We start from the raw sequence: 26,253 nt of genomic DNA on the forward strand, positions 1-26,253 counted from the left end.
AAGCTTCATGCAGCCCATCTGTGACACGTGGACTTTAAATAAACCTTCAAACCCCAAACCATGTCAGCCACACACATACATGAATCAGAATAGCGCCACCTCAGAGAGAGCATGGAGGGAGATCAGGTGAAAGTGGTTTCGCCTTCCGGAGGGTCTGAGGCTGACTCCGGCCACATCACCTGTCCTGAACTTGGACTTGCTTGATCCAGTCACAGGACACCTCCACTCCCACATTTGTCCTCAACCCACCCACCAATTTGTGTGGCAGCTCTTAGGACCCAAGCTCAGTAGTTGGATGATGCTCCTAACAGGTGAGAGCGACACTCTGGTTGAGGAACCTCCTTGGACACAGGCTCCCTCACATGGCAACGGGCAGCCATGTATCCTTTGGGCCCTGGAGACCACAGGTGAGGGTAGCTTGAAGGGGTAATCCCCACTTCTCTTTCTGAATTTCGTAGCATCTTCAAACATAGCATGGGAGGCAACTTTGGGGAACACAGGGTTGAAACCAGACACACTTTCCTCCACTCCCTGTTTCTCCCCAAAAAAAACCTGCTCACCCCATAATAACCTTGTCTGTCATCTATCTATCTATCTTGTGGCAGGGTCTCGTGTATTGTAACCTAGTCTGGTCTCAATCTTGCTACATAGCTTAGCATGACCTTGAAATTCTGATCCTCCTGCCTCCACCTCCCAAGTGCTAGGATGTCATGTCTGGTCTATGCAGTACCAGGCATCGAACCCAAGGTTTTGTAGCTGGTAGGCAAACGCTGTCAACTGAGGTAATATCTAACAAAACTGTGGGGTTTTGGAGACCAAGTCTTGCTAAGTAGCTCAAGCTGACCTCACGGCCTCCTTTTCAGCCACCTGAGTGTGGAGGTTACCTGTGAGTATATTGCCCAGCTCTGCCCCACTCCAAGGACATTTTATACCCGTACCAGGAGCCAATCACACTGGCACTAGCCAGCCCTCAGCTCTAAGAGAATTCCTCTTGCTTCCCATTGGTTCTAGATTGCTTTTCTGTAGCTGTAATAAAACATCATGACCAGAAAGAAGCAAAGAGTTTATTGCATCTTACAGGTTGTAACCGGAGCAAGAGCGCAAGGCAGAAGCCTAGAAACGGAAGCAGGGATCATGAAAGAAAACTCTGGCTCTCTTTCCAAGGTTTGCTCAGCCCACTTTCTTTTTCTTTTTTCTTTTTGTTCTTTTTTCTTTTTCTTTCTTTCTTTTTTTTTTTTCCTTGAGTCGGGTTTTCTCTGTGCAGTCCTGGCTGTCCTGGAACTCTCTCTGTAGACCAGGCTGGCCTCGAACTCAGAAATCCGCCTGCCTCTGCCTCTCGAGTGCTGGGATTACAGGCATGCGCCACCATTGCCTGGCTCAGCCACTTTCTTATACAATTCCAGAGTGGAACTGCTCACAGTAAGCTGGGCCCTTCCACATCAATCATTAATAAAGAAATACCTGCAGGAAGTGATGGTGCACACCTTTAATCCCAGCACTTAGGAGGCAGAGGCATGCGGATCTCTGTGTGTTTGAGGCCAACCTGGTCTGCAGAGTGAGTTCCAGAACAGCCAGGGCTCAGTTACACAGAGAAACCCTGTCTTTAAAAACCAAAAATAAATGAATTAATTAATAATTAAATAAAGAACGAAATAAAGAAATACCCCACATATATGACCACAGGCCATTCTGATGGAAGCCCGTCTTCAACCAAGAATTCTACTTCCCAGTTGACTCTGGTTTGTGCCAAGTTGAAGAAATTAACCAATGCTAGCATCTGTTCCCACAAAGTGTGATGGCTTCAGAGGTCTCAAAGTGTTCTGACTAAGCCTAGTGACAGGAGTTTGGAAAGAGAGGTTCAGAGACACATAGCGGTAAGGTGGGTCATGTGAAAGACAAAGGCTGGAAATAGGTGTTCACAGACCCAGACCACCCGGAACCCCAAGAAGTGAGAAGAGGCGGGAAACCTCTGCCTGCACTCTGGGGAGGATGAGAAGCACCACACTACCACGAAGGCCAGGCTTTCATCTCCAGAGGTGTAAAAAGAAATTCCCATTGTTCTGAGCACCCAGTTGTGGGCATCTGTCACAGCAGCCTCTGGGTCCTAGCACAAGGCACGTCCTTAAGTCCTTATGGAAGATGAAAGTGGTATAGTTGAGGGAGGAAGCAGGGCTATGGGCAAGCCTCAGTGAGCATCACATGGCAGTAGAAAGTAGCTGCTTCCCCCACATGGGTGGCAAATTGGTACCAGTGGGCAAAAAGGGTCTGTGAGTATCCAGGATAGACAGAGAAGCCCAGGGGAAGGAATGGCACTGGAAGTGTCACAGCAGCTGAAGCTCTGCTGGTTTCTCCCGATGTGTGTCCTCCCTTCCCCTCCCTGACGTCTGTAAACCTTACAGTTCTCAGTCTAGCTTAGGGCCATGCACAGGGGAAGCACACAGTAAATACTAGCTAATGATGATGATGAAACAATTCGCAAAATAGTAGCTTGGGGACCGGGAGGCGTGACATCTGCACCGAGCCAGAGCCCTCAGGGAAATGAGTTAATGAAAGACGTCTGAGGGGTGCCCAGCCACCACTGCTTGCGCACATGAGCGTGTGTGTGTGTGTGTGTGTGTGTGTGAGAGAGAGAGAGAGAGAGGGAGAGGGAGAGAGGGAGAGGGAGAGGGAGAGGGAGAGAAGAGAGGGAGAGAGGGAGAGAGGGAGAGAGGGAGGGAAGGAGAGAGGAGAGGGAGAGAATCCGAAACTGAGGTTCTATTTTATGAACTACACTGGTAAAATCACTTTCTGTTGGTCTCTTATGTGACAGACATGACTTGAGACTGGATGGCCTAGATCCAAGGCCATTCCAGAAGCTGTGGGGGGGGGGGGGTCATTGAATCTTCGATCTCCACCCTTTTTATTGACTGTTTAAGAGTCTTGCAGTGTAGTCCTGGCTAGCCTAGGCTCACTACATAACATAAGCAAGTCTCTAACTGAAGCAACTGAGCTGGCAAAATGGATCAACAGGTTGCCACCTTGACAACCAGAGTTCAATTCCTGGAATCTCCATAAAGCAGAAAGAAGAAAACCAATGCTCCAAAGCTCTTCTCCAACCTCCACGTACTCACACTTCTCACAGTGGTAAACACACACACACACACACGTTTGCACGCACACACTAACAATACATTTTCTAAGATTCATTTATTTTTATTTCATGCATATAAGTATTATGCCTTTATGTATACATGTGTACGTGCATACCTAGTAACCACAAAGGTCAGAAGAGGCCATTGGCTCCCCAAGAACTGAAGTTACAAACGGTTGTGAGCTGCCTTATGGATGATGGGAATCCAACCCAGGTCCACTACAAAGTAGCATCTAAGTCCTAACAGATAAGCCATCTCTCTTGTCCCGTAAACCATTTTTTATTAGCTATTTTGTTTATTTACATTTCAAACGTTGTCCCCATTCCTAGTTTCTCCTCCGAAAACCCACTATCCCCTCCCCCCTCCCTCTCCTCCCCAACCCACCCACTCCCACTTTTTGACCCTGGCATTCCCCTATACTAGGGCATAGAACCTTCACAGGACCAAGGGCCTCTCCCATAAACCATTTTTTTTTTCTCTGTATAGCCCTGGCTGTCCTGGAACTCACTTTGTAGACCAGGCTGGCCTCGAACTCAGAAATCCGCCTGCCTCTGCCTCCTGAGTGCTGGGATTAAAGGCGTGCGCCACCACGCCTGGCCCCATAAACCATTTTTTAAAAGTTGAAGCAATCTTCCTGTCTCAGTCTCCTGTGGCAGGATTATAGGCATAAATCGCTCTACCTGGCTATAGCTCTACCCTGTCTTTAACAGCCTTATCAAGATACAAACTCACATACTGTACAATTGCCCCCATTTACAGTGTACAGCCTGCTATGTGTGATGGCATTCTCCTGTAATCCCAGTGTTCATAAACTAAGTAGGAGGATAAAGAATTTGAAGCCAAGGCTGGATTGTGGTGGTGGTAACAGTGCACATGGAGGCAGAGGCAGGCAGTTCTCTGTGAGTTTGAGGTCAGCCTGGTCTACAGAATGAATTTCAAGATAGCCAAGGCCATACACAAAGACCCTGTCTTAAAAACCAAAAACCAGCCCGGCAGTGGTGGCACACGCCTTTAATCCCAGCACTTAAGAGGCAGAGGCAGGCGGATTTCTGAGTTCGAGAGACCAGCCTTGACTACAGAGTGAGTTCCAGGACAACCAGGGCTACACAGAGAAATTCTGTCTTGAAAAACCAACCAACCAACCAAACAACAACAACAACAAAAAGAAACAAAGAAAAACCAAAAACTAAAACCAACCAAACAAAAGGATTTGAATCCAGGCTGGGCTGTTCAGTGAAAACAAAACAAAACAATAGGGCTGGAGAGATGGCTCAGTGGTTAAGAGCACTAACTGCTCTTCAGAGTCTAGAGGTCCTGAGTTTGAATCCCAGCAACCATATGGTGGCTCACAACCATCTGTAAGATCCAATGCCCTCTTCTGGTGTGTCTAAAACCAACAAAAACTGAGTATAGGATTTTAGTACATCAGTTTTTTTCTCTTGTAAAATCGCATGCATTTGTGTGTGCACATACATGTGTATGGGTACATTTGTGCTATGTTGTACCTGTGGAGGCCAGAGAGTCAGTTTTCTATTTCCATTATACAGGGCCTGGGATTGAACTCAGGTTAGCAGGCTTGGCTGGCTAGTGGCTGGCCATGGGCCCCAGGGCTCTCCCTGTCTCTACCCTCTCAGTGGGATTACAGGCAGCACATGTCACTGTGTTCAGCTTTTACATTAATGTTACAAGTCACACTCAACTCATTCCTCATGTCTGCACAGCAAACACTACATCAACTCTCATCTCAGCTGGGTGTGGTATCGAATGCCTTTAATCCCAGCACTTGGGAGGCAGAGGCAGGCAGATTTCTGAGTTCGAGGCCAGCCTGGTCTACAAAGTGAGTTCCAGGACAGCCAGGGATACACAGAGAAACTCTGTCTTGAAAACAAAGAAACAAACAAACAAACAAACAAACTCTCGTCTCAGCCTGATTGTTACCATTTCTAGTAGACATTTTGGTGACATTAATGATGTTACAAAGCCAGGCATGGTGGCACACACCTTTAATCCCAGCATTCCAGAGGCAGAGGCAAATGGATCTCTGTGAGTTCTAGGCCATCCTAGTCCACCAAGCGAGTTCCAGGACAGTCAGGGCTACACAGAGAAACCCTATTCTGTTTAAAAGAAAAATGACATTCACGTGTGCAGCATCTATTCTAAAGACTTTTCTAACCACCCTGATCAGAAACCTTCTCCACACCTGAGGTCAGCTTTCCATCTGCAGGTTTGCCTGTCCTGGACATTTTTGCTGAATGGTGTCACACGTGTGGCCTTTTGTGACTGGCTTCATGAAATCCACTGATTGTAATGTCTTCAGGGATCACCTACATTACACCAGGACTTCATTCTTTCTACTGTTCCAGGCCATTCTGCTCTGTCTCTCTTATTGGGCCTTGGATATGCCTCACATCTGCCAGCCGTCCACTGGGTTTGTTCTAATAGACTTGGGTTTGGTGGTGGTGGTGGTGAGTTTGAATTTCCAGGGATCTATGTATCACCCTCCTTCCAGCATTAGAATCCTCCCAGCAACCCTGTATACAGTTACCAAACCCAGACACTATTGTGGATGCCAAGAAGTGCATGCTGAAAGGAGCCTGATATGGCTGTCTCCTGAGGCCCTGCCAGAGGCTTACAAATACAGAGGCAGATGCTAGGCAGCCAACTGTTGGACTGAGCACGGGGTCCTCAATAATTAAAGAAAGGACTGGAGAAGCTGAAGGGGTTTGAAACCCCTTAGGAAGAACAACAATATCAACCAACCAGACCCCCCAGAACTCCCAGGGACTAAACCATCAACAAAGGAGTACACATGGCTCCAGCTGCATATGTAGCAGAGGATGGCTTTGTCATGCATCAATGGGAGGAGAGGTCTTTGGTCCTATGAAGGCTTGATAGATGCCCCAGTGTAGGGGACTTTGAGGGAGGGGAGGGGAGAGAGGGTGGGTGGGTGGAGTAACACCCTCACAGAAGCAGGGGAAGGGAGGATGTGATAGGGTGTTTCCAGGAGGGAGGGAGGGAAACTGGGAAAGGGGATAACATTTGAAATGTAAATAAAGAAAATATCCAATTTAAAACAAGAATCCTCCTGGCAAACAGAAACTGTCCTTTGGCCCTGGTCCAGTCCAAGAACCTGCTTCTGTAAATGTTCTCCCACACTCCAGTCTTAACATCTCAACAGCACTTGTCTATCTCATTTTTTGGTAAGCCCATTCCAAGGCATTCCAGTGAATCAAAGTTAATTTTGTGTTCTCCTGCCCACTGCATCTGGAACCTTCCTTGAGTATTGCTAGGTCAAGGTGATGAATGAAATCCGGATTCCGACCCCTACGGGAAGCGGGAGAGACTCTGAGTCTCTAGTTACATTCTTTGCGTTATTTGTCTTTGCTACCCTGCTACACCACAACCAAGGGACGCAAGGGAGACCGAACGCTGTGCTGTGGAACTTGCAGCTTGAGTCCGCTGGGCCGAGCGCTCAAGGCCGCCGGCAGAGGGCGCGCACGCTTTTCAAAGCTTGTTGACGGAGAGAAATGAGCATGCGCTGGAATTTGCGTTTTCCGGCAGAGTGGCGGAACTGCATGTCATTTTGGTGTCATTTTGCGACACCCCCGTGTGACACTCGGCGGCAGTGAGGCTGTCATGGCGTCGCCCTTCAGTGGGGCACTACAGCTGACCGACTTGGACGACTTCATCGGGCCATCTCAGGTGGGCCGGCCAAGGGCGAGTCGGGCAGGAGGAGGGTCCGAGCCTGGCCGTGCACCTCGGGAAACCTCTCTCGTCTGTGTCTTTTCCCAGGGCCCAGGACCCAGGGCCTCAGTCAGTCTAGTTCCCTTTTCACAAACACAGACAACTGAGGCCAGGGAGGGCCAGACAACGCGGTTACTGGGCCCGGAGCGATCCCTGGGACCATGGGAGTGTTTAGTGGTGACAGGCAGGTTTAGTGTTTAAAAAAAAAAGGTGGGGGGACTTGTTGTTATGTGATCTTAAGTTACTGTTGTAGTAGTGTCACCCAGCTGGTGATGCAGAGACATGGTGGGGCTGAGTTAGCCTCCACACACCTGTGAGATATCCCTTCCCACTCCTCTCTCAGAGCCAGTTGTCATCTCTGTGGACAGGGACCATGTTGAAGGGACAGGTTTGATGTCCACTTGGGCCACAGCCACAGCTAATGTTCCTGACGTTGCCTCGAGGAAGAGAGAGGGATACAGACAGACCGCCCTGAAAACAGGAGCTGCTGCCCTTGCTGGGTCTTCCTTTGTCTCCAGAGCTAGCCAAGTCCCATGACCCATAAAAGACGGGCTGAGCTGCCACACGGACAGGATGAACTGGGCCATCTTACCCGAGACTGGCCCTTTTCTGGAAAGCCACCAAGGTTCAGGAAGCGATAACAGGAGATGTCCAAGAGAAGGGGAGAGACATGGAGTTTCATCTGTGGTCGTGGGATGGAGGTGACCTCTAGATGTTTCCAAGGAAAGCCTTCCTGTCTGGCCAGGCCTCTGACACTCTGATCTCCGGGGGTGTGCTGCTATGTGCACGTAGGAAGGGCAGGCTAGTCAGGGCTTCTTGCATTAGCTTGCATATAGAGTTTGTAGCAGATTTCATGGTGATTCTGGAGAAAGAGTGGCCTTGATGGCATTCTCCTCACCTTGTACAGAGAAGGGTGGGCAACCAGAGCTCAGCATGGCTTCAGTGGCAGGAAGGTGGTAGAATTGGCCTCGGTGGTGAGCTTCACTCTATGGCCGGTAGCCAACCATCCCTGAGGCCCTCCATACCCAGCCCCCCACCCCACTCCCCACCCTCCCCACCCCCCGTCCAAGTTGCTTTCTCCTAATAGAGCCTGGTGTGGGGTCTTTCCTGGTGTAGAATTGCATCAAGCCTGTAAAGGTGGCTAAGAAGCCAGGAAGTGGCATAGCCAAGATCCACATTGAAGACGATGGCAGTTACTTCCAAGTGAACCAAGTAAGGACCCTGAGGTCTCACCACATCCCTGCTGGGGGCTGGCGGTGGCAGGAGGGGGAGGGAGGCTGGGGTGTGGATCTGAAACACACATCTTCTTCTGCCTTTCCCAGTCGCAGATGTGGCCACCCTGAAACTCACTGCATCTCCCCAGCTCTCTCACTGGTCACATTCACTGACCACGGGGAGCTGAGATGATGAACAGGGCTGCCATGGTGAGCAGCCAGTCTGTCCTGTTCTGCACGGGGCAGGAGGAGCCTCCCCTCCTCCTTTGCCCCCTACGTTTAGTAGCATAAGATTTTGAGGGGGTTGGTTCCCTCAAGCCCCTCCTCCCTCTAATCTGAAAGTTAGATCCTGATGTCTGTTAAAATTAACCCTGCCTGGCTGCCCTTTGCACTCTAAGGAATCCCCTTCAAAATACCGTGCGCCACTGCCCTGAGAAGGGAGGCCCAGCCATGGGACCTCTGAATAGGGGAGGAACCTTGGGCAGGTTCAGGGAATGGGTGTGCATATCGCCATGAGCAGTGACAAGCCCAGCTGTTTGTCTACAACAGTGACCTCGTGACAGTCTGTGGCATCAGCTAGACCCCAGTGTACCAGGAGGCCCTGGTTCTCAACAAGGGGTCCCATGGATGGAGGGACAGAGGAAGGTGCCCATCACCACTGGTCTGTGCTTTAAGGACAAGTGGCCTTGTCCGCATGATGCTGGTGTAGCCTGGGCCTGTGGACCTTTGGTTTCCTGGCGTGGTTAACCTCAGGTTGGGGCATTGGCACCAAGCACAGGCTCCGAGAATAGCTGAAGCTCACCTAGCCCTGGCTCAGACCATTTCTGCATCTGCAGCAGTGTTGATGGGCTCAGCCTGGCACCACATTTGCATGACAAGAACCACTGAGGGTGTCCTGGAGGCCCTGGTTTGAATACTGGGGTCCTGGGTCTGTTCTACCAATTCTGATAGTTGTTACTGTCTGTACAGCCTTCTCTCGCATTCCCCCACCCTCTCTTCCTTCCTCCATTCTTGGTTATCCCTCCTCTATTCCCAGCCTGTCCCCACAGACCAGAGCAGCAGCAGCCAGTCCCAGCAGGGCAGTTGCTTCTGCACTGACTTATGGAAAGACAGCCTTGCTCATGGGGTCCTGGTACTCCAGTCAAGCCTGTGCCAAAAGCTGAAACTTGATGTCAGTGGGAACACCGGGGTGTCTAAAGCATCTGTGTATGTGTGTGATACACACTTCATTTAAAAACTGGGTGTCAGGGCTGAAGGTAGAGCTTCCTGGTGGAGTGTTGGCTTCTTGTTTGCGGGGCCCTGAATTCCACCTACTGTCAGGAAATAGAAAAAGAAAGAAAAGTAAATAAAAATGAAAAGAGGGTGTCATAAGAGCCCAGTCTGCTCTCATTGCTGGTTCTTTTTGGTTTTTCGAGACAGGGTTTCTCTGTGTAGCCCTGGCTGTCCTGGAACTCATTCTGTAGACCAGGCTGGCCTCGAACTCAGAAATCCGCCTGCCTCTGCCTCCCGAGTGCTGGGATTAAAGGCGTGCACCACCACTGCCCGGGTTCATGCTGGTTCTTAGTGGTGTAAGTGGAAGTCAAAAGGCTACCTGAGCAGGGCAGTGGTGGCGCACACCTTTAATCCCAGCACTTGGGAGGCAGAGGCAGGTGGATTTCTGAGTTCGAGGCCAGCCTGGTCTACAGAGTGAGTTCCAGGACAGCCTGGGCAATACAGAGAAACCCTGACTCAAAAAAAACAAAACAAGACAAAAGGCTACCTGGGCTGAATGCCCTGACCATCCCCCTCAAGACTCTCTGCTCCAGTTTTTGCTCACCTCCAGGACGGAAGAACCCAGAAGCTGGAGAAGGCCAAGGTCTCCCTGAATGACTGCCTGGCGTGCAGCGGCTGTGTCACCTCAGCAGAGACAGTACTCATCACCCAGCAGAGTCACGAGGAACTGCGGAAGGTTCTAGATGCTAATAAGGTGAGCCATGGGGATCAGCCCCAGCCGCCGCAGCGCCCCAACATATGTCATCAGGGGAAGGTCAGCTGGCCCACCCGTCTGACTCCCAGTGACCCGTGTTAGTGATGTCTGACATAGTTAGGCCTGGAGCTCTGGGCTGCGTTCTGAATGTCACGGTGGCCTCTGTGAGTACAAAGCCTGCAGATCCAGGGACTTTTCTCTGTCTTGCTTTGCAGGAGGCAGCACCTGGTCAGCAGCGGCTGGTGGTCGTTTCCATATCGCCGCAGTCCAGAGCATCACTGGCTGCCAGGTTTCGGCTGGACCCCACAGACACTGCCAGGAAATTAACTTCATTCTTCAAAAAAATAGGTAGGCACAGAACCTTGAGTGAACGCGGGCGGCTGGTTCCGGGACTCCTCCCGCCCCCCGAGGCACATGTCACTCACCCTGAGCTGAACAGTAGGGGCACTCTCCCTAGTGTGACTTCAGCTTGAAGTTCACTGTGATGGTGAGGTCAGGACCTTAGGAGAGAAGGCAGCCGAGCTCTGACTTTGTACTGTAGTTGTCTAACACCTGTCCCCTGGGTTACCACCCAGTGTTTTGGTTTTTTGACACTAGGTCTAGATTGGCTTAGTCTTAACCGCCTTCGTGGAGCAAGTGCTGGATGCTTGCAGGTGTCACCTCTGCAGATTTGTTTGTTTGAGACAGGGCCTCACTTTGGAAGCCTGGCTTGAGTAGTCAGGGCTGGCCACAAACATACACTCCTCCTGCTTCAGCCTCCCTGGTGTGTTACTGCGCCCAGCTTAGGTTATTATTTGGTTTTTTACATTTTTTCCATGTATTTATTTTCACATGTAATTATTTTGAATGTGTGTGTGTGTGCATGTGCGTGCGTGGGTCATGGGACCATTCTCAGGACTTAGGTCTCTCCTTCCACCGCGTGGGTTTCAGGCATCAACCCAGGCCATCCAGTTTGACAGTGAGGACCTTCCCCTGCTGAACCATCTTGCTGGCTCCAGGGACTGGTTTTCAGGCATATTGTCACATCTGGTGGGCTCTGGCTTGGGTAACCTTTGGCTTACCTCTGTGCCAGGAGTTGGGATGGAGGAAGACACGGGTGTCCAGCAGCCTCTCCTGGGGAAGTGGAGGGACTGGGCTTCCAGGGTGCCACCTCCACAGAATGATCCTGTTAGATGACCTGGCACCATGTCTACCATGAAAATAGTGGATATTAGGGGATATGAGTTGAAAGGCAGGCACGCCATGCTCCTGTGTGGCCCTTGCCATGGTAACAGGAATCATTATCAGTCCTCAGAGTCCTAAGGAAAGCCAGCATGGGGTAGTGGTCCTGACGAGTGTTTGGCAGCATCACCACTGGGACCCTGCAGGCGCTTTAGCTTATGGCCCAGGCCAGGCTGACAAGTCTACAACAGGTCACTGTGGTTGGAAATCCCAGTGAGTCATGTCTGCATAGTCCATGCAGGGTTACAGCAGTGTGGCCATACAGGTGGCCCTAGCCCTTGAGGATGTCGTCATTAGGAGGCAGCTGGGGAGGCAGAGGTCTATGTACCGCAGGTTGGTCTGGAGGAGGCCGAAACATCCAGGGCCAAGGCTTATGGTACAAAAAGCTTAAACACATTCAGAATGGGGCCAAGACAAAGTGTGGTTTTAGGAATTCTCTGGGGGGTGATGCTGGGTCAACTGGGCAGCTTTCAGGTCATGCATACAGCGGGTGCCTGTATGCTGGGGTGCCCCTGGGGCAGAGGGCAGAGATGCTCATCAGGTGCTAGTCTCTGTGGGGTCTGTGGGTCTCAGGAAGTCTCTGCTGCCTTTGGCGCTGACACCTTCCATCACTTTCCAGGGGTCCACTTTGTCTTTGATACTGCCTTCGCGAGGAACTTCAGCCTTTTGGAAAGCCAAAAAGAGTTTGTGCAGCGCTTCCGAGAGCAAGCCAACTCCAGAGAGGCCTTGCCTGTGCTGGCTTCCGCCTGCCCAGGTGTGTCCATGGCTGCATGGTTGTTTAATTGAAGTTAGGGAGGTCATGATGTGGACAGCTTGACGTGGAAGGTGAAAATGACGGGGAGGGCTTGTCTTCAGGGAAGGGTAGGAATGTTGGCACCTAGGAGGTACCTGAGGCCTGAGACATTGCCTGGAATCACTGGCTCCTGTTGGTAGCATCTGGATACCAGCCTTCCCATGACAGTGATGACAGGATGGGTGTTTTAATGCCACAGTCTTTTCTTTTTTTTTCTTTTCTTTCTTTCTTTCTTTTTCTTTCTTTTTTTTTTTTTTTTGTGACTCGCTCCACCCCCAGAATGTCATGTTACTGCCAAGAGGAGCAGCTGTTTGCGAACCACCCCCAGACCTGCCCTATGCTCACCCCAAACCTGTTCGTTCTTTTTGGCTCAGGCTGGATCTGCTATGCTGAGAAGACACATGGCAACTTCATCCTCCCCTACATCAGTACAGCCCGGTCCCCACAGCAGGTTATGGGCTCCCTGGTCAAAGACTTCTTCGCACAACAGCAGGTAACAGGACCGGGCATCCCCAGGCAATATGTGAGAGATGGCCTGCTGGCTGACCACTGATGCCTTGTCTGTGACCATGGTCCCTTCTGGGGGGTGTCTGGGTGACCGCCAGTGGATGTCGGCCTGAGTATCCGTCTTGTTCAGGTAGCCTGTTACTACCTGGGCTGTCTTTTGTCAAGCACCAAGGGGCCCGGGTCTTATAGAAAAATACTTGTCACACCCAGAAATGGCTTAGACTCCATGTTTAAGAAGCAGGAGACCAAGGGCATGAAGCACCCCACAGGCTGTTGGGTGAACAAATCAGACCTCTCTTGAGGTCATTTCCAGTGATTCACTGGTTCTAGCCTAAAGTCACCGCACTGACAGGATGAGGAAGAGAGCTGGCTTGTATAGTGCTGCAGCCGCAAGCACTGGCATCGGCCCCGTGCATTCCCTCCGCGTGTGCACGGCCACACTTCCCTCAAGTCCGTGTTGTCTCCACTGTGACTTGACCTTCTCTCAAAGGCAGTGAGAACTTAATCTCCTGGGCTGCAGCTGCCTGTTATCAACAGAGGTGGGAGAGACGATGCGTGGCCCTGGTCATTTGGTGGCCAGTGGGCATGAGTAACTACTTAAGTCACCTCTGCCTCACATCGCACACTTCTCAGCTTAGCTCCAATGAGACTAAAGCTTTCTATACTCTGTCTGTAGCTTCTGACTCCTGACAAGATCTACCATGTAACAGTGATGCCCTGCTATGATAAAAAGCTAGAAGCATCCAGACCTGACTTCTTCAACCAGGAGTACCAGACCCGTGATGTGGACTGTGTCCTTACAACAGGTGCAGCTACCATGCATAACCCTCTTCCCTCTTATCTACGAGGCTCCCTTGGAGCCAAGCACTGGAGTCAGACACAGCTGGGGCTTCTGTGAGCGCCTCCCAAGATCCTGTGGCCAATGGAGCCCCAGGATCGCATCCTTGCTGGTTCAGAAATGAGTCCTGAGGGCAGGCAAGATCTCATCTAGTCCCTGTGGATCATAACTTCACCCTACTTCTAAGTGGAGTAGCCTGCCTCCCACTCACAAGTCAGGAACAGAAATCAGGGAGTCCAGCCTGCCCTGACTCCTTTTACAGTGCTCCAGGCTGGAATGCCTTCCCGTGGGTCTACAGGGGCTGGCCGGACTCACTGTCCCACCACCAGCTGGAGTAAGTGTCCCTCGGGGATGTGGACAGCACAGCCATCTCAGATCAATGAGAGCATGTGCTGTGTGCTTCCTCTGCAGGAGAAGTCTTCAGGCTGCTGGAGGAAGAAGGAGTCTCCCTCACGGAGCTGGAGCCTGCGCCCCTGGATGGCTTGTGAGTTGGTGGTGGGGACTGAGAAACCTTACTTGGGATCAGATGCTGTCTGTGGGGTGGGGCAGTGTCTTGTCCCCTCCTTTCTATCCAGGCTGCCTTCTGGGCGACTCCAAGCCTCCCCAGAGCCTGGCTGGGGCCCAAGAGTGGCTGAGTGTACAGTGTCAAAGCAGAACCTGCTCTAGAAGCCACCTAAGCTTCCCGGGGCTGCCATAAGAATAGTTCTTAATGTCTGACTACAAGAGACCTCAGTTGTGTTGCGCCTCCTGCACTGACCCGCCCCTCTCCCAGAACCAGTAGTGTGTCTGCTGAGGAGCCCAGCAGCCATCGGGGCGGAGGCTCAGGAGGCTACCTGGAGCATGTGTTCCGGCACGCAGCCCAAGAGCTCTTTGGAATCCACGTGGCTGAAGTCACCTATCAACCCTTGAGGTCAGCAGGGCAGGCACTAAAGTGAATTTGGGGGAAGCCCCCGGAGCATCTGGGCCTGGGGTTTCTCACCTTTGCTGGGCTTCGTGCTTGCCCTTTAACCCCATGTTAAGATCAAGGTAGGGATGAGTTTATCTGGTCGGGCCATGGATACAAGCTATACCCCACTTCTCCATCACCCCTCCCTCGGTGCGAGCAGGAAAAGACAGAGCCAGCTGGTACTGCACTGAACCCCAGAAGGCTTCTGACCCTGGGCAGGGACAGGTTCTCATGGCAATGTGTGTTTTCTCAAGCCTACTCCTATACTTTTAGGAACAAGGACTTCCAGGAAGTGACACTGGAAAGGGAAGGCCAGGTACTGTTGCGCTTTGCTGTGGCCTATGGTTTCCGTAATATCCAGAACCTCGTGCAGAAGTTGAAACGAGGCCGCTGTCCCTACCATTACGTGGAAGTAATGGCCTGCCCTTCAGGTAGCTCCTCCTAGTACCGCAGGCTCTGCTTGCTGGGATAATACAGCACCTTTCCACCAGTGGGAGGTGGAAGGGGTAGGACAGGAAGAGGGCATGTCCCCCTCTCCACACCCAGGGGGTCAGAGGGCTAACCCTGACATCCTGTCAACCATGCCCCTGCCCCACCACAGGTTGCTTGAATGGAGGGGGCCAGCTCAAGGCTCCGGATACAGAGGGCAGCGAGCTCCTTCAGCAGCTGGAAAGACTGTACAGCATGGTGAGGACTGAGGCGCCCGAAGATGCACCGGGGGTCCAGGAGCTGTACCAGCACTGGCTGCAAGGAGAGGACTCAGAGCGGGCCAGCCGCCTGCTGCACACACAATACCATGCCGTGGAGAAGCCCAGCTCAGGCCTGAGCATCAGGTGGTAGGAGGCCTTGAGTCTGTGAGACCCCCGGGGCCAGCACCAAGACTCACGGAAAGACTAGACTGTGTGGGTATCTGAAACAAAGCCCACAGGATACGCCCGAGACCCTCAATTCAAGGAGAGCTCCAAGGATGTGTTGGACTCTGTGCTCCAGTGGGGCACTGGCTGCACGTGGGTCCTTGGAGATGCGTGACCCATGTCTCTGGCTGGTAATGTTGCCTGCAGCCCACATAAAGTGCAGGCAGGATCAGAAGTAGCCAAGTAGGTTCACTGAGGTTCCAGACTCTTCCACTGGCCTGGGGCCATGGACATCTTGTGAGCCCTGCCCTCTGGCTGTAGTTGTCTGAGTGTGAGGGGTTTCATTTCTATGGCTAATCCCCAAAGCTGTAACACATAGGGCAGGTACCTACTGAGGCACCCAGGCTTCTAAAAACTGTTCTCAGGACCTTGGGCTCTGGGCAGTCTGTCAGTACCAAGCCTTTATGCCTATGAGAACTCCATAGCTGGGTCTCACCACTAATAAACAGACCTGCACCTCTGGAAGGATCCACTGTGTGTCTGGTACCACACTGGGCCTTTCAAAGTTTTATTCACCCTCCTCAGTCCCCAGGATATGTCTCTGGACCCACAAGAGCTCCTACAGATCCCACTTATAGGGCTCCATGAGCAGTAGAGACAAGACACCACTTGCTGGTTCTTCAAAGCAGGGTGGCAGGGGTCCCTGGGGGAGTGTGGGGACAAGCCGGTTCCCCACATAGTTCACTTTTTCTGGTGTGTGCTCAGAAGCCCCCACTGTAAGGCCAGGAGTGCCCGAACCTGCGGCTGTGGTGGCTCCACAGCAGGCTGGAAGCGCGCTCGCTCCCTGCAGAGGGCCTCCAGGACCTGGGCTGGGGCCACCTGGCCTGTGAACGCACGGACTGCATCCTCTCTGCAGGGAAGAATATGCTGGGGAATTGTGGGGCTGGCCAGCTGCCCATGGGGGTGGGGCCCAGCAGGGCGGTGGATGGAAGGAGGGCCCTTAATAAATGACCTTCTCTGGTGCCAGGGACATTCAGCTCAATAAATAGTCCCTAGATACCCTCCTAACTACTCAAATGACTGCCAAAGAGGCCCTGAGGAGGCCAGGCTAGTCCTGAGACTGCTCCATGGGGAGACTTGTCACTGGCAGTGCACACAGCCTCGTGAGGTTGCCCTACCCACTGATAGGGCCCAGGCCCCACCACAGGAAGACCCAGGACACAGATGTACTCACGTCACCCTCAGGAAAGGGTTGTACATGAGCTCCTCGCCCAGCGTCGAAGGCACAGTAGGAATATCCTCGTCATCCCTCTCCTGCAAAGCACAGAAGAACCAACGGCCACGGGGAGGTTACGGCACAGCAGGGCAACCCCCAGGCCCAGCCAGCTGAAGTCAGCAGAAGCCTCATTCTGACTCCCCAGAGATTCCCTTTCTAACTGACCCCAAACTTCAGGAAGGCTACTTCCGTCCCCCCCCCTTCCCCCTCTCCCACCCAACTGGCAATGGATGGATGCACCTGGGCCCAGGACAGCTTAGCTTGCACGTGTTCGTTGCAGGGCTCCACTTTCTGTGCAAACTCAAGATTGCTCAGCGTATGCTCATGACCACAGAACACCTTCTGCAAAGAGAGGGAGCCCAGTGAACACACATTTGTCCCAGGCCAAAGAGGAGCCAGGCACTCCTGCCCCTGACCCACCCAGGCCCACACCACCTTTACCAAAGCAGGACAGGTACAAAGGCATGGGTTAAATATCTGAAGGAAGTCCAGTGCCAAGCAAGTGGACCCCACAGGAAGCGAAGGCTCACCGTCTCGGGTGGAAGGGTACCCAGAGTCTTGGCCAAGCTCTGGTACATCTGCTGGGCAGTGTCCTCCAGGTGCCAGCCACAGCCTGCCACTGACAGAGCATCCCCTAGGGAGCAGAGAGGGTCAGATGGGGGTAGGGAGGGCACAGTGGAATTGGGTAGGTAGATGAATCCAGGCTGCACGGTACCAGAGAAGAGGGCTGGTGAGTCCGGGCAGTCATCCTCCCACAGGAAGTAGCTCATGTGGCCAGAGGTGTGGCCTGGCGTCAAGAGGCATCGCACGTGGATGGCCCCAAACTGTGATGGTGAGGCATTAGACCTGTGAGGGCCACTGGGCAGGACCGGACCAGGCCCCTCCCCACCCCTTCTGCGTACATGCTCACCTGAAGCCCTTCTCCATGTTCCAGCCTTCGGGTTAGAGCGCAAATGCGCTCATCTGCTCCCAAGACAGCCAATCCTGGCAGAATGTGTGCCAGCTCCGCATTTCCACGTGTGTGGTCCCTGTGAAAGTGTGGTAGACTGACTGGTCAAGTCAGCGTGCTAATGGAAGAGTCTGCTTTAGGGCTCAGCACACACCCTCTTTACTTACCAGTGATGATGGGTGGACAGCACCATGGTCAGAGACACTCCCTCGCGACCCGCAATCTCCAGCAACTGGGAAGAATTAAGTTAAGAGTGCTGCAGACGTCCAGGTGGGCCACCCACCCCATACTTGCGCACTAGTGCAGATACTTAATTCCATAGGCAGGCCCTGGACCCAGGGCAGCAAAGGTTAGGGGAGAGATCGGGCAGACAATTACAATAACTGGGGAACTTCAAACATCAAAGTAGTCATACTTCAGGGGATCCCAAAGATAATATATCAAATGACTTGAAAAATAAGGGGGTCCGGTCTGCTCCGGGAGTCCCCTGATGGCATCCTTTGTCCTCACCCTCTCGGCCACAGCCACGTCTATAGCTACGGCCTCCCGCGTGTGTTCCTCAATGATCAGGTACATGTAGTTGTCTTCAAGTACCGGGATGACTTTGACCTTCATGGTCGCAGACCTCAGCCAGTCTGCACTTTTTCAACCTAGTGAATCCCTTCTCCTGAGTTGCACGAGCCGGGTCAGCCACACACACACTGGGAGCACAAAGGAAGAGTTGCTCCACTTTCCAGAGGAACTGCTTCAGTTCCAAGCTCCAAGACTCAGGGGCTGCCTGCCCTGCTCACCTCAGACCCTGCCCATTGTCCCAGCTTCAACTTCCCCAAAAGCTACACTGCAATGCGGATTCCTTCCAGCTCCGCTCCTGGTACAGTAGGCCCCGCCTTCCTCAGCAGACCCCGCCTCTCTTAACTGCACTAGGATACCAGACCTGGGTGGACCTCGTTCCCTGCTGTTCCCCTCACTCGCACAAGAGCCGCCGATCTAGTCCTGGAGTGTGGCCGCTGCCCACCGCGACATCACCACTTCCCTGTCGCGATCCTGAAAGAGTACTGCGGAGACCTGATGGACGACGGCTGGAACTGCGCATGCGCAGAAGGGACCTCACGCACCGGTTGAGCACAGTGGCACAGTGCGCATGCTCCAATTCAACCTCAGGCAAGAGCACCTCCTAAAGTTAGCCTTTCTGGTTTCCAGGCTGAGCTAGCTCCCGCGGTCCACTACCCATGATTATGCCCACTTCTCACAGAGGGTGATGGTGTGTGTCCAGCTCGTTCTCTTGTTAGTGTGAGTTCAACTGACACAGGAAGATATAGAGTGATTCTCAACCTATGGGTCAAGACACCTAAAAAAGTGAAAGGGATTGGGGCTGGAGAGATGGCTCAGCGATTAAGAGCACTGACTGCTCTTCCAGAGGTCTTTGAGGTCAGAAACCACATGGTAGCTCACAGCCATCTGTAATGAAATCTGATGCCTTCTTCTGATGTATCTGAAGATAGCTAGTGTACTTATATATAATAAATAAGTCTTTAAAAAAAAAACTGGGGGGTTGGGGATTTATCTCAGTTGTAGGGCGCTTGCTCCTAGCAAGCGCAAGGCCCTGGGTTCAGTCCTCAGCGCTGGAAAAAAAAAAAATTGGGAGGGATTGCTTAAGACCATTGGAAAACACAGATACTTACATTACATTTCACAACAGTATCAAAATTACAATTTGAAATAGCAATGAAAAAAATTTTATGGTTGGAGGCCTCCACATGAGGAACTGTATTAAAGGGTCTCAGCATTAGGAAGGTTGAGAACACCACTGGAAATAGTTACAAATCCCTAAGGGACAACATCCTTATATGGCATCCCATATAAAGACAAATAGTGTCTGCAACTGCAGATACAGGTTTGGCCGCTGTCATGCACTCCTTGATCCAGCCGGCCTGCAAGAAAGAGAGCTCTTGTCTGTTTTTGCCATGAGGAGAAAGGATGCCATTTGTGGATACCACTCTTCCTAACCACTACACTGCCTTGCCCTTCCGTGTAGGCAGGAGAGGTAGTCTCTAAGATCAACAGAGGCCTTGGCAACACTGACAACACTTCCAGCAAGAGTCAGGAAGCAAGCCACTATCAGATGGATCAGAGGCCAGAACTTCTTTCCTCTATGGAGTATGTGGCATCTCCAGACCCCAAGCCAGGGGTCCCACTTCGAGTTGCAGAGAACGTGAGTCCTCCCAAGACACTGATGTTTTCTTGGAGTCCTTCCTTTTCTTAAATGACTGGAAGGGATTAAGTCCCTGGATCCTGTGTCTGTTCCTGCCCAGGGAAGGGGCTGTCCTGGCTCAGGAGGCCTAGGTGTGGTGTGGTGGTACCTTCTCAGGTTGCTCCAGGAGCTGAGGACTGGCTGCCAAGTGCTTCTGGGCACCTAGCCTGGGCCACTAGCCTGGAGACAGAGCATCAGACACATCTGGAGCTGAGTGAAGAACAGCGGTTGCAGGTGGATGTGATGTAGGGCTGTAGGGTTGTGGTAGGAGCCAAGAGCCTAAGAAGCCACTGGCAGCATCTCTCACCCTGGTTACCCACAGATTTCTAAGGAGCTAGTTGATCTGCAGATTGCAACCCACCACCTGCGCGAACAGCATGAAGCTGAAGTCTTTGAGCTGAGGAGGGAAGTGAGTAGCCAAGCGAGCTATGTGTGTTCATTCAGGAACAGAGTACACACCTGGGACAAGCGCCATTAGGGGTTCAGGTGCCTGAGAGTGAGCCTATACTTTTGTGTCTGTGGACCTCTACCTGGCTCCTGTCTATGTGCTCCTGCATGTGTCCAGGTGAGTATCTACTTGCTCCAGGTGGTCCGGCAGTTAGCGGGACCCCAGGTTACCCTGGATCTCCACAGATTCTTCGACTGGAAAGTCGGGTGCTAGAGCTAGAACTGCATGGAAATGGTGCCTGCCAGGGACATAAAGTCCAACCAATGGCCAATCTGGGGCAACACCAGGTGCCACCATTAGAGGTGAGTGGAGAACCCCAGGCCTAAATACCACAGATTCTTAAGTTACCATGAGTATTGACTGGGCTGAGAACCTGCACAGGGACAGTAAAACGGGTGTCTGCTGCTCCCTCCCCTCCCCTCTCTTCCCATCTGTCCACGAAGGTTCAGCCTGCGAAAGGCAGGCTCTCTGAGCCTGAGCAGCATGAAGATCGTCAATGCACAGCCACCTAGCACAGGGGCCTGCGGTGAGTCTGGTGGCTGTCTTTTTCACCCTGCAGCCTCCAGGAGGCCAGCAGAAGCTGCAGGAGGAACTGAAATGGCTTCTGGAGCATCACAGAGCCAGGCAGCAGGCACTGGAGACACAAGTGTGAGTTTCACCTCACCTACAACAAGCAGAGCCCAGTGGTCGGAGAGATCCTTCTTTAGGGGATGACGGATGACCTCACCCTGGCCTAGCTGAGCCTGCACTGTGTTCACAGGGGAGTCCTAAGCCAGCAGTTGCAGGGAGCCCGAGAGGAAGCCAGGACAACTGGTCAGCAACTGGCTTCCCAAGCCATGGTGAGGCTTTACCCACCCCGTGAGCCTCAGCTTCTGGCAGGTGGGAGTCCTACAAACAGAGCAATCGCCTCTTGGGTACTCCCAGGTGCTGGCCTCCTGTAAGGGTCAGCTCCGGCAGGCTGAGGCTGAAAACACTCAGCTGCAGCTCCAGCTGAAGAAGATGAACGAGGAGTATGCTGTCCGGCTGCAGCACTATGCCAGAGAGACGGTGGTGAGCACTTTAGTTATGTTCTGTGGTGGTCGGAAGTAGACTCTGAGATCTGAGGAGTGTGAGTCTGGCCTGGCTGTGCTGGGCAGACAGTTACAAGGAATCTGTGGTCCTGGGTCCCTGCACAGCCAGCTAGGATAGAGAGTAAGGTTAAGCCGGGCATGGTGGCGCACGCCTTTAATCCCAGCACTCGGGAGGCAGAGGCAGGCGGATTTCTGAGTTCGAGGCCAGCCTGGTCTACAAGGTGAGTTCCAGGACAGCCAGGGCTATACAGAGAAACCCTGTCTCGAAAAACAAAACAAAACAAAAAACCAAAAAACCAAACAAATTTAAAAAAGAGAGTAAGGTTAAGCCCAACCATGTTACCCAACTCAAGCCCAGCTCCTCCAGCTTAGCTGCCTAACCTGGTCCAAACTCAACCCCAACCCTAGCTCTGTCCTACCCAATCCCCTCCAGGAGAACGCCAGTAGCACAAATCAGGCGGCCCTTCAAGCTTTCCTGGAGTCCACTCTGCAGGACATTAGGGCTGCACACCGAACCCGAGAGCAACAGCTGGCCCAAGCTGCCCGGACCTACCGAAAGCGCCTGGCAGATCTGAACCAGAGGCAGGAGTTGCTGCTAACCACCTGCAGGTGGGCTCCACCCTGACTCAGGCACCTGGAGTGGGATGGCAACATGCGACCTGTACTGTGGTTTAGCGTGCTGCAGGAGCAGCGCCAGGCACCCACAGATCCCAACAGGTCATATGGTATTCCTAGGGCTACCTTTGCAACAGCCATCAACCTGGAGCCATTACCCATGCACTGGGCCACTGAACTCAGCCACCCAAGAGAAAACGAGGTAATACTGGGGCCCAGGTGCCCTCTCCCTACTGTCTCAAACTGCCTTGAAGCCCAGAGGCCCAGGAAGGACTCACCCCTGGCCTCATCCCAAACTCAAAGTCTTTGAGCGGTTGGCCTTCTTCAGTCAGCCAAGGGAACCCACCATGTCCTTTTACAGTATGGCCGACATAGGACACTGCTACTGTACCCAGAGAAGGGATCTGGTGAAACTTCCAAGGAGAACAAGTCACAGCCACTGTGAGTGCTTTCTGTTGATATAGGAGAGGTCTACAAGTCAGGCAGAGAGAACCAGAAGCTGAACAGCCTTCATTCATTCTAGCAACCCTCGCTACTGAGTAGGGTTCTCTTATCCCTGCTCTGGGCTATCTCAGTTTGAATGGAACACTGGTAATCACTGAAAATGGATGGCTGCTTTGTTAAGTATCTGATAGGTGAAATGGGGTTGGTGACAGTGGGCAGCCTAGTGGCCTCGGCAGCTGTAGATTTGGGCCTCTATACCTGCTGTATACCAGGCAGGCTCTTGAGATAGTACCTCCCAAGAATTGGGGAAGAAAACACTGTGTAGACGAGGGCTCACTGAGCTAGTCAGGGGACTATCCAAGTGCAGATGCTCCGGGGCTCCAGGCAGTGCTATGCTGTCCTAAAACCACGCAGCAAGTATTATGCCTGGCTCGGAGACTGCCCCTCCTACCCTCTCCTCACAGGGCCCTAGACACTGCATCCTGGGCCCAAATCCAGCAGAGGCTGCAGGACTTCTCCCAGGACACTCAGGTAGTAGGGAAGGAGCGGCGGAGACCCCCTACTCTACCTCCTACCATGGCTCATAACTCATGCCTCCACCAGGCAGAGCTAGAACGGGAACGGGCACAGCTGATGGTCCGGGCCACCATGGCAGAGCAGCAGCTTTCTGAGCTACAGGAGTATGTGGACCAGCACTTGGGCAGGTAGGCTGGATGTGGCTCCAGGGTCCTAATCTGGTGGAAAGAAAAGAATCCATGGCCAGACAAGTGATTTATCATTCCAATCAGGTACAAGCAGGAAATCTTGAAACTGAGGAAGTTGGTGAATATTGGAGATCCCCAAGGAGTAGAAGCTGTATCTTCGCCGGGTAGTGGTGGCGCACGACTTTAATCCCAGCACTCCGGAGGCAGAGGCAGAGGCAGGCAGATTTCTGAGTTCGAGGCCAGCCTGGTCTACAGAGTGAGCTCCAGAACAGCCAGGGCTATACAGAGAAACCCTGTCTCAAAAAAAAAAAAAAAAAAAAAAAAAAAGCTGTATCTTCCACTAGGCCTCAGCGCCCAAGGACTCAGAGTCACTAGCTAGTCTCCCAGAAAAATCTCAAAAGAAATCTCTTTACAGCCAGCATGGAACCCTCTGGACACCCTGCCCCAGGAAGTGATTCCTGGAACAAACAAAAGTCAGGATTGAACCCACAGAGTCTTTATTTTATCCAGTCAGCCAGTTTGTCAAACAGGGGCTCTAGGGACTAAGGTAGAACTGGACTCTGGGATGGCCTTGATGGGCACCCCACAAGAAGACACAGTTGGCCCAGAACCATGGACATCATAGGCCCAAACTCTGTCAGTGCCCTCGCCCACCACAGCTACAGGCTGCCAGGTGGGAAGGGGGAATCGTCCAGATACCACACGGGCCCCCACAGGGAGCTCTGCTTGCAGTTTGTCCTCCAGCAGTTGGAGCTGTAGGAAAGAACAGGAGGGAAAAGAACACAGGAGCAGGTCAGAAAAAGCTGCCCCATCCAGCTGAGCCCAGAACATATTCCAGGCCCGAGAGCATCCAAGAGCCAAGACTGTGGCCCTGATCTCCCAGCAGGACAACAGACCCAAAACCTACCACACTGGGAGCCAGGAACACAGACACGTTGTGACAGTCCCTGAGGCTCACCTGTAGAAAACAAGGGTAAAGGCTGGAGGGCATGCAGTCCCCAAGGTAGGGCCTCTAGCCCACCCAGATATCCACATAATAGCCACTCAGAGCATGAAACTTGGGAGATAAAGATATCAGGAGCTGGAGGTGTGCCTCAGGTGGCAGAGTGCTTGCCTAGCATACACATATCCCTGGGTTTAATCTCCAGTTCTGCATAAACTAGGTCTGATGCCTATAATCCAAGGCTAGTTTGAGATAAGCCTGGACACACATCTCAAAAAAAAAAAAAAAATGAAAGGAAGAGGGAGGGTAAAGAAAATCAAGTTTGGAAAGAAAGAGAGTGGGAGGGGGAGGGAGGGGTATCAAGTTTGGTAGGGTACCTTCCAGAGATCTTTTCGATGGTAGCAGACACTCGCAGAACAACCGGCTCTCCAGGCATGCAGCCGTGCAAGTCCCACAAGCCACGGGTTCAGCTCATATCCCATAGCTGGACGGAGACCACATTGGTGGGCCGCCAGCACCTATGGGAGCCAAGAGTGTGGGATCTGGATGAAGGGAATGGGGCCACCACCAGAGGGACAACGAATATATAGACACAGGTCTTACGATCCTGCCATCACCAGAGCCTAGATCCACCATTTTTCCAGGGCGGCCTCGCAACAGTGACAGCACGTTCTCAACCTGCCGGGCACTCGCGCCAACGTAGGGCACCTGAATAAGGAATTTGGTGGGCTGAGGCTAGAAATCACACAGGCAGAAGCACCAGTTTGGGGGCCGATGGGAGCCTACTAGATTTCCTTTCTTAAATTGATACCATCCAGTGAGCCCCGCCCACTCTCCAGTCATAGGCCCGTACCCCCTAAGTAACTCAATCCCAGCTTCATTCATTTAGACTTGGTCTTGACGAAAGACCCAGGCTCCGCAACTTCCTGGTCCCAACTCTCCGTACATCGGGTTCCCGGGTTAGGTCCCGCGCCATAATTGATTCCGCCCATCTTTACGCTACCTACAGTAGCCTTGACCCCACCCATGGAACCTTGGCTTGCACCAGTATTGGCCCCTTTCCTTCCAAGGTTCAACGCTGCACCTGCAGCCTCAGAGGCACCCGGCGGAAGCCCGGCTGCAGCAGCAGCGCCCATATAGTATAGACGGCCAATCCCGAGCCTGCCGCCGCTTGCACTATCTCCAGCAAGCCCAGCCGCTTCTCGCGTAGCTCAGTCAACGCTTCGGCTGGGTCGTCCTGATCCATGATTGACAGACACTCAGTTCCAGGTCCTACTTCCCAAGGCTCCCGGCCGGTAATGGAAGCGGTTGCCCTCCCCGCTGCCCCCAGCCTGAGCCAAACTCTATCCGCTTGCAGCGTACGCCAGCCAACCGCAGCCGCAACTGCAGAAATCTAAGTATCCGCTGCGATCAGTCGCCGGAAGTGGAAGAGGCCTCCGAGGCCAGTCCGACATTCATTCTTTTCCGCCCAGCCATCCGGGGGACCCTCCTTGGGTTCCGGGTGATGGTTTGGGGTAGCGATGACCCAGGCGATGGGCGAGAATGACAGGGTTTGCCACGAGTGGGTCTACGGTCCGAGACATACAGCGGTCAGCTTCAGGGTCCACTTTACAGACAACCACATGGAATGGAATCTGTTCTAAATCCCCCTGAGGCTGTACTGCTGGCCGGCAGCCTCGGGTTATAGCCAGGGTCTATAACTGAAAGGCACTCTCACGCAAATTCTGTTGATCAAGACAAGAAATGACTGAAAGCCTACCAAAAATCCAGAAGCAAACCACAGAGGACGTCCTTCCAGCCGCCCCTCCCCCTCTTCCGCGACAATAATTAGGCGGGAAACAGAGAGTATTCTGGGGTCGAAGGAGAGGGGCGGGCAGCTAGAGACAGATGTTGGCTCTCTAGTGAGTACGGAGGGAGGGGGCCGGATGTGAGCGACTGGGTGCTGGCAAAGGGCCCAGCCTAGGGTGGAAGACAGCCCAGGAGTCCGGAAGATCTCCTTCTTTCAAAAATAAAGGGTTGAGTGACTCTTAGTAAGGCCCTGCATGGAAACAGATAGAGCCTTGAGTCAAGCTGCTGGACCCCGACCACCCACATCAAGGCTAACTGTCTGAGAATGGTAGATCTTCCCTGACTATGCTCACTCATGGCCTCTTCGGCTATCCCTAGCATAGACGGTGATGGCTTCCAAACTGAACATGCCCAATACCACCACCCTATCGCCCAGGCACAGAGTGTTACCCTCCAAAACCATCTGCAGGACAGGTGTCGCAAGACAGCATGTATTCTGTGTACATGTATTCTGCAGAGAGGCTCTGCTCCATCCAGCTCAGAACCTGGCC

At 52.7% G+C, this 26,253-nt stretch overlaps 4 protein-coding genes, 1 long non-coding RNA gene and 1 other non-coding gene across 21 annotated transcripts; 4 read left to right on the forward strand and 2 right to left on the reverse strand.

Annotated features, from left to right (window-relative positions):
• Positions 1-323: 323 nt before the first annotated feature.
• Gm41550 lies at positions 324-5,490 on the forward strand. The gene is made up of 3 exons (XR_876684.1): positions 324-407; positions 1,081-1,164; positions 5,356-5,490. It is a non-coding gene; the product is annotated as a predicted gene, 41550 (long non-coding RNA).
• Positions 5,491-6,721: 1,231 nt separating this feature from the next.
• On the forward strand, positions 6,722-16,278 carry Ciao3 (cytosolic iron-sulfur assembly component 3). 3 transcript variants are annotated; one of them, NM_026238.4, is made up of 11 exons: positions 6,722-6,833; positions 7,992-8,087; positions 9,912-10,055; positions 10,271-10,403; positions 11,896-12,030; positions 12,444-12,562; positions 13,253-13,382; positions 13,826-13,898; positions 14,187-14,324; positions 14,634-14,791; positions 14,962-16,278. In NM_026238.4, the coding sequence occupies exons 1-11, from the start codon at positions 6,768-6,770 to the stop codon at positions 15,198-15,200; spliced, it is 1,431 nt and encodes a 476-aa protein (NP_080514.3). In that variant the 5' UTR covers positions 6,722-6,767; the 3' UTR covers positions 15,201-16,278. The 3 variants fall into 3 exon arrangements, with proteins under 3 accessions (NP_080514.3, XP_006524891.1, XP_006524892.1); XM_006524828.4 differs by having other exon boundaries at positions 6,724-6,833; positions 14,634-14,676; positions 14,962-15,789; XM_006524829.3 differs by having other exon boundaries at positions 6,739-6,833; positions 9,895-10,055; positions 14,962-15,789.
• On the reverse strand, positions 12,789-18,532 carry Haghl (hydroxyacylglutathione hydrolase-like). Of its 11 annotated transcripts, none has more exons than NM_001271435.1 (9): positions 18,374-18,532; positions 17,950-18,140; positions 17,607-17,671; positions 17,401-17,518; positions 17,206-17,314; positions 17,021-17,124; positions 16,731-16,832; positions 16,449-16,528; positions 12,789-13,100 (listed from the first exon to the last, which is right to left on the reverse strand). In NM_001271435.1, exons 2-9 carry the CDS (start codon positions 18,052-18,054, stop codon positions 13,061-13,063), a joined length of 723 nt encoding a protein of 240 aa, NP_001258364.1. In that variant the 5' UTR covers positions 18,055-18,140; positions 18,374-18,532; the 3' UTR covers positions 12,789-13,060. The 11 variants fall into 11 exon arrangements, with proteins under 11 accessions (NP_001258364.1, NP_001258362.1, NP_001258363.1 ...); NM_001271433.1 differs by lacking the exon at positions 12,789-13,100 and adding an exon at positions 15,733-16,124; NM_001271434.1 differs by lacking the exon at positions 12,789-13,100 and adding an exon at positions 15,733-16,124 and having other exon boundaries at positions 16,729-16,832.
• Positions 13,754-13,825, forward strand: Mir6966 (microRNA 6966). Its single transcript, NR_105932.1, has one exon. It is a non-coding gene; the product is annotated as a microRNA 6966 (primary transcript).
• Positions 18,533-19,525: 993 nt separating the features above from the next.
• Positions 19,526-23,459, forward strand: Ccdc78 (coiled-coil domain containing 78). 2 transcript variants are annotated; one of them, NM_001165929.1, is made up of 13 exons: positions 19,526-19,651; positions 19,808-19,924; positions 20,013-20,099; positions 20,324-20,440; positions 20,698-20,786; positions 20,899-20,977; positions 21,063-21,188; positions 21,642-21,817; positions 21,944-22,025; positions 22,185-22,264; positions 22,732-22,798; positions 22,871-22,971; positions 23,056-23,459. In NM_001165929.1, the coding sequence occupies exons 1-13, from the start codon at positions 19,562-19,564 to the stop codon at positions 23,156-23,158; spliced, it is 1,314 nt and encodes a 437-aa protein (NP_001159401.1). In that variant the 5' UTR covers positions 19,526-19,561; the 3' UTR covers positions 23,159-23,459. The 2 variants fall into 2 exon arrangements, with proteins under 2 accessions (NP_001159401.1, XP_017173031.1); XM_017317542.2 differs by having other exon boundaries at positions 19,539-19,651; positions 22,732-22,971; positions 23,056-23,203.
• Antkmt (adenine nucleotide translocase lysine methyltransferase) lies at positions 23,446-25,733 on the reverse strand. 3 transcript variants are annotated; one of them, NM_001357989.1, is made up of 5 exons: positions 25,674-25,733; positions 24,518-24,622; positions 24,292-24,432; positions 23,879-23,929; positions 23,446-23,724 (listed from the first exon to the last, which is right to left on the reverse strand). In NM_001357989.1, the coding sequence occupies exons 2-5, from the start codon at positions 24,548-24,550 to the stop codon at positions 23,494-23,496; spliced, it is 456 nt and encodes a 151-aa protein (NP_001344918.1). In that variant the 5' UTR covers positions 24,551-24,622; positions 25,674-25,733; the 3' UTR covers positions 23,446-23,493. The 3 variants fall into 3 exon arrangements, with proteins under 3 accessions (NP_001344918.1, NP_663385.2, NP_001272911.1); NM_145410.4 differs by lacking the exon at positions 25,674-25,733 and adding an exon at positions 24,999-25,340; NM_001285982.1 differs by lacking the exon at positions 25,674-25,733 and adding an exon at positions 25,277-25,333.
• Between the last annotated feature and the right edge of the window lie 520 nt (positions 25,734-26,253).

The sequence above is a fragment of the Mus musculus genome, chromosome 17 (assembly GCF_000001635.26).
Source record: "Mus musculus strain C57BL/6J chromosome 17, GRCm38.p6 C57BL/6J".
Taxonomy (NCBI): domain Eukaryota; kingdom Metazoa; phylum Chordata; class Mammalia; order Rodentia; family Muridae; genus Mus; species Mus musculus.